Genomic DNA, 11,463 nt, shown 5'->3' with positions numbered 1-11,463 from the left:
TGCTGCAGTCACTCAGATGGAAGGACCCTGGGGAGTTGGGGGAAGTTTGCTTCTGAGGGACACTAGGGTCTTCAGCTGTGGGGACATGAAGGCCAGGCAAAGCACCTCCTTTGCTGCACACAGACCTCCAGCCTTCTATTCCTGTCTTCTCTGCCCATACCCTGGTCCCTCCTGAATGGTTGGCTGGGCTCTCCCTGCATCTTTCTTGTACAATCTCATCCTGTTTCCTGGGGTCCCTGAAAAATCCACAAGGCCCCATATCTCATTCCCTGGCCCCATCTGAGACAGACCTGCACCAGGCCAGGCTTGCAGAGCTGTGTCTGTGTGTGTCTACAGTGATCCCATGTCAGACCCCCACTCCCTTCCCACTACCCCTCCCCGCCACACTCCAAACCCCCGCCATTTTCACTAAGCTCAAATCTCATAATAACTACTCACTTCGGGCAGAAGCTAGTATATAGTGGCTCTTATTTCCAGAGGCTTCTGGGACCAGAGAGGGTGATCCTCCAAGCTAGAGCCTCGGGTGGAAGTAGGTAGTTGAGCCTCCAGTTAGCCTTGACTCCCCAGTCTGCTCCACACTAGCCACATTTTTTTTCTCCCACTAGCCTAGATGGACCTCATCTTGTGACTCAAAGCCACTAGACCCCACACACACCACCACCACCAAGAGACCCTCTTATCCCCACCAGCCAGCCTTAGTGGTAGCCTTCCCCTGTGTGTTTCTGCAGCCAACCACCCCTCCTCAGTCCTTCAGACAAAGCCAGACCCGTGAAGACTCAGATCCCAGGAGGATGTGTCCACCCTGGCCTGCCCACTTACGACCTGGGATCATGGGGCTGTTCTGGCAACACAGACTTCTCGGGAACAGGACGTCACTATAACGTCTCCGCCAGAACAGCCAGCATTCCCGGGAAATGCTGTAAGCCTGGCCCCGCCCAGGCCCTGCAGGCAGCATGTAGAGCCTAGGGATGTTGGCTGAAGGACACCCCCACTTCCTATTCCACTCAGCGCCATGCCTGTGTGAAACCTGCGCCTCTCCTGAGCCCTGAGGAGACCTTGCTTTTCCCTCAGCAGCTTCCTTACCTCATAGTTTGGAAAAGTACAGCCAAACCCTAGCCCTTGTTTCCAGGCCTGTATCTTTTACAGCCTAGCTCCCTGCCAATCTGACTGTGGTCTCAGTGTCCAACCTCCCGCCTCCTGTGGGGCCAGCCCCAGAGAGGCCAGTGGGACAGCAGTAATGGAGGTGCATTATTAAGAGGATATGAACCTGAAATTTTCTGTGTTCATAAAGCGTGTGACCAGCTTAGAAAATCAGAACACTACTGCCTTTCAAAATGGATGGAAGTGTTCCTCTCAACTGTTTTCTAAAGAGGTTTGCAAGATTCAAATGCACCCACCCCTTTCTCTTTCTGTGTGCACATGGACATGTACGAAAGTTCCTGTGTGTACTCCAGTCCTTGTAGGTGCAAGTATGTGGAGAACAAAAGTCAGCATTAAGGGTCTTCTACGGATGCTCTCCTTTTAATTTTTTTAAAGATTTATTTATTTATTAAGTATACAATGTGTATTTGCATGCACACCAGAAGAGAACACCAGATTTCATTTTAGATGGTTGTGAGCCACCATGTGGTTGCTGGGAATTGAACTCATAACGTCTGGAAGAGCAGCCAATGCTCTTAACCTCTGAGCCATCTCTCCAGCCTTCTATCTTATTTTTTGAGACAGCCTCTCACTGAACCTCACGCTCAGTGATTGGCTGGACTAGCCAGAGCTCAGAACCCGCTTCTGCGTGCTCTTCCTCCCTCAGCACTGGGGTTACAGACAACAAGCTCAGGGTCTCAGGCCTGCGCAGTAAGCACTTACAGATGGAGGCATGGCGCCAGCCCAGGATGACTGCCTTATAGACCTATGGACTTACCACCTGCACCATGTGGATGGAGAATTATTTGAGGAAAATGGGTTCAATTAGAATTCCAGTTTCTAGCTGGATGGTGGTGGTGTATGCCTTTAATCACAGCATGCAGGAGGCAGAGGCAGACAGATTTCTGAGTTAGAGGCCAACCTGTTCTATGGTAAGTTCCCGGACAGAAAGGGCTACACAGAAATCCCATCTTAATCGAAAAAGGAAGGAAGGAAGGAAGGAAGGAAGGAAGGAAGGAAGGAAGGAAGGAAGGAAGGAAGGAAGGAAGGAAAGAAGGAAGGATCCCAATGTCTTTTATTAAGAAATACTTGTATTATCACTTGTAGCGTTGAAGGAGTCGGACAGTGTCCTCAACCCTGTCACGTGTGTCTGCACACAGCTTGTGTTGGGTGTTGACTGCAGCCTCTGAATACCTGAGCTCTGTGAGGGCTGCCTCTTGGCCAATACACAAGGTAGAAGGGCAGATAGCTGAGTGGTAACGCACTTCCCTAGCAAGTTCAAGGCCCAGAGTCCAGCTCCAGCACTGTAAGGAAACTCTCTTGGAGAGAGACATGAAGCACTTTCCGAAATATCAGGACTGGGAGGCAGAGGCAGGAGGATTACTGTGTGTTCAATGCCAGCTTTAACTACACAGAAAGTGCCAGGGCTGGATAACAAGTCTGTTTCAAAGAGATAACAGGAGAAGCAGCCCATCTCAGTAATTTATATTTTTTTCTAAGTTAATCTACATAAAGTTCTTTATCCCTGTCAATCTTTTAATAGTACTATTTTTACTTTATTGATTTTTTTTTTTTAATTCTGGTCCATTTTCTGGAGTTCTTAAGTTGCCTTTCTGTCTTTACAATTTCCTGAGATTTCCTTCCCGGGGCTCCCCTGGCGAGTCGTTGGAGTGCCTCCTCCCAGGCCCCAGCTGGAGACCTCTTTCAGAGGCACCTGGAAAAGGGGAGCCCTGCCCTTGCACTGCCTGGTGCCAAAGTCCTCAGCAGTACTATTGAGTTTCTGGTTTCTATGATGGGGCAATGATTCCGGCTGGTGTTCGTCCTCTATAACTGGGAGTGAGAGCCACTGTTGGTTCCAGGCCCTCAGACGATGTCACCGCATGCTGTGGCCTTTGCAGTACTCACAGCTTCCATGGGACAACCCCACACACAGCCCATCACGAGTGCTCCTCTCATTAACCCTGAGGCCACACATACCTTGGACTGCTAGAATCCCTCTTAACCCCTGCCAGATCCAGCCAAATGCCATGTTTGTTTGGGACAATTCCAACACAAGCAGGGACAGTCAAGGGGCAAGAACTGCACATCACTGAAGAACACAAACGTGGAAAAGGGAGCAGAGCAGAAGTAGGGACCACAGGAAGCTAGCTCCTCACCTCAGGAGGCAGCAGCTGCTAGAACCTTCTACCGCCACCCCAGGCCTGGGACTCAAAAGGAGCTGCCATTCTTAGCATTCATACAAAGCTCTAAGGCCACCCAGTCACAACTCAGACTTGAGGGCAGCCAGCCAGCCAGCTGGTGGCTGGTGTCTCTGAAATGTCAGACAAGGAGTGGCTTTTCCAAGTTTTACAAAGACCACAAACTGGAGTCAGCGGCTACCACCAGGCTGGGGAAATTGCCGAGCAGTGTGGACTGTAACAAAAACAAAAGCAAGAGAGGGTTCGAAACGTGAGGTGGGGCTGCGATGGAGATCAAGTGGAAGAGTGTTTGCCTACCATGACCAAAAACCTGGTCCCACCCCCATATAAACAAGATGTGTTGGCATATACACATAACCTTGGTTTGTAATTTCAGCACTTGGATGATGGAGATAGGAGGATCAGAGATTCCTGATAACCCTTGGCCATATCAAGAGTGCAAGGCCAAGCTGGGATAAATGAGACTTTCGAGCAAACAAAACTGAATAGGACCCTTCTCTTTTCCTGCCCAGGACCTCTCTAGCACCCCTTCCAGGCACAGTCTCCCCAAAGCCAGCAGCAGCTTGTGGGAAGTGCCACAGAATCACATCATCAGATAAGGCAGGTGGGAATGGAGCCTGGAGACCTACCAACAGGTGGCGCTCTTGGTACTCAGATGCCTGCAGAGTCAATCATGATTTCCTAAAGATGTCTGTCACCCTGTGCTTATGAAGGGAGATGCCAGAGCTTCAGGTTTGCAGCCCAGGTTTCTGAAGGGACACTGTCACTGTCAGAAACTTGTTCCGGCTTGGCTCCACAAAGGATAGGAACACAGGCCATCATTGCCATGGGAACTGTTTTTACACTTGGTGAATTTGGGGTTCCTTTTGAGACTCTCCCATACATCTGAAGTTGTCCTCCAACACTAAGGACTAAGAGAGAGAGTCGCTAGGGCATGACTTCTGGAGATCCTGGGACAAAAATATGCACGTGCTCTTCCTCATTGAACAACAGATGTGATCAATGACTCGTGGTTTTAAGATAATCAGAGAGTCCTGAATTCTTAGGGCTCGCTCTTATGAGGCTGTCTCTGGTGCCCCTGTCTGCTGGAGGATGAACACTAGCTCCTCAACATTAGCTGTCTCCTCTGCCTCTGCCCCGACCTGGGCTTTCATTGCCCTGCTGCCTGGAGTCGCCTGGGCCAGCAGCCTTCAAGCTCTGCTTGTTAGTGACAGACAGACTCTAGGGCCTGGCACATGGTGGCCCCTCCCTATCACCAATAGAGAGAAGTGGTCTCTAAAAGGCCCCTAGGTGTCTGGGTCTAAACAGTAGAGCCTGTGAGGTTATCACTGGGTGTGTGGAGGCTCCGAAGGCTTCCCTGAGCCATCCTAGTTTGCTCTGAGTGCCAGGCTAGCCAGGAAGACAGCAGGGAGGAGCTGGCTTTCTCCTGTCCACACCTGGGCAGGAGCTGAAGCCAGTTTCGGAACAAGGTCCCCAGAGAGGCTCTTTCCTGACCAGCCCTATCCCTTCCGACACCATGTGACACGGAGGAGCCAGCCACTGACGCTGAGCCGGAGCGCCCGCCTGCTGCTCGGCAGCTCAGGCTGCGGCTGGATCCTCGGTCTGGCCAGGAATTTCCTTGCCAGTTCCTCCAAGGCCCTGGGTGGAGCAGAGAGAAGCAGAACGGTGAGCAGCCAGGGGACGCTGGTCAAGGCGGAGCTCTGGGGCAGCCCAGGAGCTGGGTGTCTTGTGGGGGTGGGGGGGTGGCTGGGCAGGTGGGGGAGGGGCGGTTACATGAGACTGGCTGGCCTGTCCTCCATCCTCTGACTTGGGCTGGGCCATCTGGCTTACAGGCAACCCCTTGCCACTCCAGAAGGGCAACTGAGGTAAATAGTACTTTCCCCCACCTGTGGTGAGGCTCCTGTCCCATCAGCTCTCTCACCGTACTCTTGTGTCCCCTGAGGAAGAGGAAAATGGGTCCTACTCTATGGAGAGTGCAGGAGATTCAGGAGACAGCCACCTAAGCATTGGTCCTCAATCCTCAGCGTCCCCTACAAGAACAGAGCCAGGGTGGGGCGTGCCTGATTCCAGTCTATAGAAGGCAAAACCACACCTATGTCCTATCCCAATCTCCTGTATTTCCAAGGGGAACCTCCCCATTTCTCCTCTATTGTGGTCCCCTCCCTCCTTCTCCTTCTTTCCTCCCACAGATCACATGATCTAGTTCTTCCTGCTATACAACCCTGAGACCCCCAACCTCCAGCTAGGTGACCCCTCCACAGGCCCCTCACAGGGTTCTAGTGGGAAAGGGACGCTGGCCAGGCCTGGCTAAGCCTTGCCCTGCCCATCACCCCTAAATTGTTGCTATTGTTATCATTCCCCTGGTGTGGCTATAGCTTCCATCCTCTGCTCACCTCCCCTCCTCCCACTCTCTCCTCTTCCTCTCCTTGCCCGCCTCACTTCCCATGTACTCTCTCCTCTTCTCTTCTTCCTGAGCTTCCCCTGGGGTATGCAGGGCTGTGTCCTCCCTGGCTCCCATCCCTACCCTTGGCACACAGACAGGCATCTTCAGGTACAGAGGTAAGTGAGAAAGCCAGCCCAGAAAAGGAGAGAGGTTGCAGAGCCTTGTGTGAGAGCCTCAAGGCTGGGAAGACCTCCCCCTCATTCAGAGCCAGAGCCTCCCTGGGGTCCCGGAAGCAGCTCAGTGCATGGGTGTATGGAACTGAGTATCTGAGAGGGGTCTGTGCCAGGGGTCCCACCTCTGAGTGTTCCCCCTTCCCCACAGCAACCCATCCAGACTTCCTAGCTGTGAGGACACTAGCTCATCCCACCAGTAGGTATAGGGATATATGGGCTCTTGGTCTGTGTTTTCCCCATGGAGTGTGGGTTCAGGGGCCACCCAGGTGGTTAACATGGATGATGGTGCTTCACAGAACCCAGCTTGGCCACCGACACCCCGCTCCGCTCACCCCACTACACCCCCCCGTTCTGCCTGTTGCCCATCAGGCATTCCCAGGGCCTTGGGAGCTAGGATGGAACCCAAGGCCAGGAAGGGGGCCCTTAATCTCCACCCAGAGACTGACACCCAGATCTCAAAGGAGACCAGAGGACCAGCCACACCAAGGCAGGAGGAAGACTCCAGCCAGTCTCTGGGGAGAAAAAGGCACAAGGAAAAGCTGAAGACAGTGATGGGCACAGAAAACACAGGTGGAAGGATGGTACAGGTGACTATAGTTGCTGGGACAAGACAGGAGACCGCAGGTGATGGGTGAGACAGAACCACACTGGTAGATGTGGGTATCTGTCTGAGGTCTGGGTCTCCAGTGAGGTATGGCGTTTAGCTGCCTCAGTGGCATGGCCCTGGCTATCTTGAGTGAAGATTGCACTGCCTCTCCAGCCCCACCCCCAGCCCCACCCTTTAGCATACAGTGTCTCAGGCAAGGAAGGCAGGAGGTGAGGACCCTGCCTGGCATCGCCCACAAACAGGTGCCTCTTCCCCCTCAGGGAAGGGAAGGGACAAGTGAGTGGCATGTGAAAAGGAGAGACTTCCTTAGTCCCTGAAGGGCTGGGTTACCTCACAAACTGTGGGCACGTGGCCAAGCAGAGAGAGAAGGTTGCCGGAGCTACCTTGCCCTCAAGGTATGGTGGCCAGCTAAGGGGGTCCAGAGCTCACTGCCAACACGCCCTCATGGGATGCTCCAGAAAGGCCTAGAAGACTTAAGAGCTTTCTGTTGTTGTTTTATTTCATTTTGTTTTTTTGAGACAGTTTCTCTGTGTAGCCTTGGCTGTCTTGGACTTGCTCTGTAGACCAGGCTGGCCTCCAGGCCACAACAATTTGCCTGCCTCCACCTCCCTGAGTGTTGGCATTACAGGTGTGTACCATCATGCCCGGATGACTTAAGAGCTTTTTATGCTGATAACAAATACAAGAGAACCTCTTCGTCCTCCAGAGTCACCCCTCCAAGTCCTGTGCTCCCTGTACAAAGGGAGCCATCTGGTTTGAACCCCTATTCCTCTCCCCCCTACCCCCGATTTCCAGCCCAGTCAGCCTCTCCAGGGAAAGCACAGAACGCACAGTCTTAGTAGGCCCTAGGGTGGGGCTCTCTGAAAGACTGACAGAAACCTTTTCACCTCATGCCTTAGACAGAGGGTGGGGGAGGGAAGCATGGCTAGATAAGATGATAAGACATAAGTGAGAGGTTGGCACTTCCTCCTGTGAGTGTCACCATTCCTGTCACCTACTGTTCTCTGGCTACCTAGGTCCTCAGAGGTGGGCAGGAGTCCTGAGCTTGTGTCCTTATGGTTGCAGGGGTTTCCGGAAAGAGAGAAAGTGCATCACAGACTTCCACAGCCTCTGCTGCAGTCACCTTCCCCTCACAATGTCACTGAGGATGCACACACAGTCTCCCAGCACCCAGGAAGACATGGCGTTCAACCTGACCATCCTGTCCCTCACCGAGCTCCTCAGCCTGGGCGGGCTGCTGGGCAACGGAGTAGCCCTCTGGCTCCTCAGCCAGAATGTCTACAGGAACCCCTTCTCCATCTATCTCTTGGATGTGGCCTGCGCTGACCTCATCTTTCTCTGCTGCCACATGGTGGCCATCATCCCGGAGCTGCTGCGGGACCAACTGAACTTCCCAGAATTCATATACATCAGCCTGATCATGCTTCGCTTCTTCTGCTACATTGTGGGCCTGAGCCTTCTGGCGGCCATCAGCACAGAGCAGTGCCTGGCCACCCTCTTCCCGGCCTGGTACCTGTGCCGCCGCCCACGCTACCTGACCACCTGCGTGTGTGCCCTCATCTGGGTGCTCTGCCTGCTCCTGGACCTGCTGCTGAGCGGCGCCTGCACCCAGTTCTTCGGGGCACCCAGCTACCACCTGTGTGGGATGCTGTGGCTGGTGGTGGCAGTCCTCCTGGCTGCCCTGTGCTGTTCCATGTGTGTGACCAGCCTGCTCCTGTTGCTGCGGGTGGAGCGTGGTCCAGAGAGGCACCAGCCCCGGGGCTTTTCCACCCTGGTCTTGTTGTCCATCCTCCTCTTCCTCTTCTGCGGGCTGCCCTTTGGCATTTTCTGGCTGTCCAAGAACCTGTCCTGGCACACCCCCCTCTACTTCTACCACCTCAGCTTCTTCATGGCCAGTGTGCACAGTTCAGCCAAGCCTGCTATCTACTTTTTCTTGGGCAGCACCCCTGGCCAGAGGTTGCAGGAACCCCTCCGGCTGGTGCTCCAGCGGGCTCTAGGGGATGAGGCTGAGCTGGGGGCTGTGAGAGAGGCCTCCCAAGGGGGACTTGTGGACATGACCGTCTAAGACCAGTGGGTCACATGAGCAGCTCCAGCCCATGGGGACCAGAGTTGCTGCCTGATGTAGGTAAGAGCTGGCATCAGAGCTCCATTAGTGAGAACCCGGAGGGACGTCTTTGATGATGACCCAGTCGTATGACCCCTGAGAGGATGCTGGGAAAGAGCAGACAGAGAGCGATGTTTCTGTAGAGGGCCTGGGATTGTGCACATTAGGCGGAGCTGCAGGACTGTCTCATGACGGCTGCTTCCACGGCCAACCTTCCCCCACGGCTACAGCAAGGAGAGCAGTCAGGCATGAGACAGGTTAGTCATGTGGTGGGCAGCTGACTCTCCACAAGCATCCTCCTAGCTGTAGAGTGTGGGGTGACTTTTCTCAGGGCCCCATGCTCCTCCCTTTAGTGTGGAATAAATGACACTGAAATTGGATGTTCAGTTAGGTAGGGGGAGTAAGTGGCTTGGAAGGCCAAACTATAGCAGAAGGCATCCTCCTGACCCCACATTGCAGCCAGAGAGCAAAGCCTGCCTGGCTTCTGTTAGGGACCAAGAGCAAAGCTGTCACAGGCCTGCCATCCCAGCTGCTTGAGAGGCCATGGCAGGACCATAAAACCAAGTACCTGGGTTACATCTGTAACTCTAGTCCCAGGGACTCTATCTCCCTCTTTTGGCTTCTGCAGGCACTGCACCCATGTGGAATACATACATACATGCTCATACATGCGCTCTCTCTCTCTCTCTCTCTCTCTCTCTCTCTCTCTCTCTCACACACACACACACACACACACTGAAAATAGAGTTCAAGGTCAGCTTAAGCTTTAGAGGACCCATCAAAGCACAGAGGGGAATGTGTAGGAAAGAGACCACTGGATGACATAAACCTCACTCAATGCTCCATAAAAGCTGGGGGCTCCTGGGTCTGAATCTCAAAGCGAGGTTCGCTGAGTGGGCAGCAAGCCCTCTCTCAACTCTGCCTAATTCAAAGCACCTCTACCTAGCAGGACACCCAGGACTTCAGCACCTGGACAGTTCCTTCCTCACCCTCCATCCTAGACAGGACCTACCTACCTACCTACCTACCTACCTACCTAGTAGGGTTCCTCTGAGGAAGCAGCCTGGCCACACTCTAGAGGAGGTGGCTGAGTTCCTGCCTGGCCAGGGGCACAGAGATGAATGGGAGGCCACCAATCCTGGCACAGATGGCTGAGGACCAGCTTGCTACCACCCATGTGTCATTGTGCTAACTGAACCCTTACATTTCTACTTCCTCATTGAATAAAGTCAGTGTTCTGAGTTGTGTCCAGCAAGTCCCAAGAGGATTTTATTACATCGTCAACACTAAGCCCACATCCATGACGTGCTGGCCTCCTTTGACATCTGTGTGGGTGTAATTCTGAGTTGGACCAGGCAAACAGATGGAGGCACATTTGGTCTATGTTGTAATTAAACTTGTCCCTGAGTCTGGACAAGAACAGAAGAACCCTGAGCGGTGTCCTGGAATTGGCAACATGCTCTCCCCACTCCACTCAGGTTGTGTTGGAATGCATCCTGTGGCACGAGGCCTTCACCTCTGATTCTCTGGCAGGTCTAAATGCAGAGATCCCAGGAGGCTAGGAGCTTGAGGTGCTGGTCATCCTCTTTCAGAGGAGTCCCTTCCGTCCCACATGAGGACCTTCCCTCCTCCACATTGGAGCTTAGGAGCCAGTGTGGCCGTCTGTCCGCCTCCAGAACAGGCTTCTCGACTTCAGTTCCTCAGCTTTGGGGAACTGAGAGCAGGAAGGGAAGTAGCCTGTCCATAAGTCCAATTGTTAGCCTCTGGCTACCCACTTCTCCCTGGGGAGAAAGCCCATGCCAGCCTTTCAGGTGTCTACACAACTGTGTGTTTGCCCAGTGTCCTGTCAGTGATGTTGGAAGGTGCTTCCACTGTACAGTGAGACCCTGAGGGTCAGAGAGGCCTGTGTCTGCTTGAGACAACCCGGAACAAGGCACAGACCCTCTACTACTCTCCTAGTTAGCTTCAGATGTCCACTTGACACAGTCCAGAGTTATCTGAGGGAGTCTCCTTTCGGGGAATGTTTTGATCAGGTTGGCCTGTGGGCATTCTCTTGATTGCTAATACATGTGGGAGAGCCCGGGCCACTGTAGGCACGTGGACCTGGGCTGTATACAAAGCTAGCTAAGCACAAACCTAGGGTCAAGTCAGTGAGTGGCTTTCCTCGGCACTTCCTGCCTCTGCTTCTGTTTGAGTCCCGGCCCTGATTGCCCTCTGAGATGAACTGTGACCTGGAAGTGCAAGTCAAATAAAGCTCCTCCCACCCCAAGTTATTGTTGTTGTTGTTGTTGTTTGTCATGGCATCACAGCAACCAAAAGCAAACTAGTACACACACAGTGTCTGCCTTGCTGGGCCAGGGTTGGCTGGAGTGTGATAGCCCACCTTGGGTACCCATGCCTCCCACCCACTCAGACCCCTTAGCCAACCTTGGGTACAGACAGATCAGGGGCCCTCAGGGTACACCCTTCCTCCCAGATGGATTTGGAATACCTCAAAATTTTTTTCCACTGGACTTCATGAGTAGAGGATTCTTCCCAAAGATCCCCAAATGCATATGTGTCCTTCTCTGAGATCACCATGGAAACAACCCACTCTACCAACTCTGTGTGTGTGTGTGTGTGTGTGTGTGTGTGTGTGTGCATGAGTGTATATCTGTGTGTGTCCCAATAGCCTGGATTGGTTGGCTGTTCACTGGGCCCACGTCTGCCTGCTCAGTTCTCTCCCTGTGGTCCAAGAGACAATCCTGTCTTTGCAGCCAGCCCCCACATATCTCCTTCTGCTCTCAGAGCAACAAGGT

At 53.3% G+C, this 11,463-nt stretch overlaps 1 protein-coding gene across 3 annotated transcripts; it reads left to right on the top strand.

Annotated features, from left to right (window-relative positions):
• Window positions 1–4,620: 4,620 nt before the first annotated feature.
• On the top strand, window positions 4,621–10,934 carry Mrgpre (MAS related GPR family member E). 3 transcript variants are annotated; one of them, XM_060383214.1, is made up of 2 exons: window positions 4,621–5,003; window positions 7,578–10,934. In XM_060383214.1, exon 2 carries the CDS (start codon window positions 7,697–7,699, stop codon window positions 8,624–8,626), a length of 930 nt encoding a protein of 309 aa, XP_060239197.1. In that variant the 5' UTR covers window positions 4,621–5,003; window positions 7,578–7,696; the 3' UTR covers window positions 8,627–10,934. The 3 variants fall into 3 exon arrangements, with proteins under 3 accessions (XP_060239197.1, XP_021490299.1, XP_060239199.1); XM_021634624.2 differs by having other exon boundaries at window positions 4,636–5,003; window positions 7,627–10,934; XM_060383216.1 differs by lacking the exon at window positions 4,621–5,003 and adding an exon at window positions 6,214–7,189 and having other exon boundaries at window positions 7,627–10,934.
• The last annotated feature ends 529 nt before the right edge of the window (window positions 10,935–11,463 follow it).

This window comes from Meriones unguiculatus, chromosome 1, assembly GCF_030254825.1.
Source record: "Meriones unguiculatus strain TT.TT164.6M chromosome 1, Bangor_MerUng_6.1, whole genome shotgun sequence".
NCBI lineage: Eukaryota > Metazoa > Chordata > Mammalia > Rodentia > Muridae > Meriones > Meriones unguiculatus.
The sequence above is the reverse complement of the archived record's forward strand: the minus strand, read 5'-3'. Positions and strand labels throughout refer to the sequence as shown.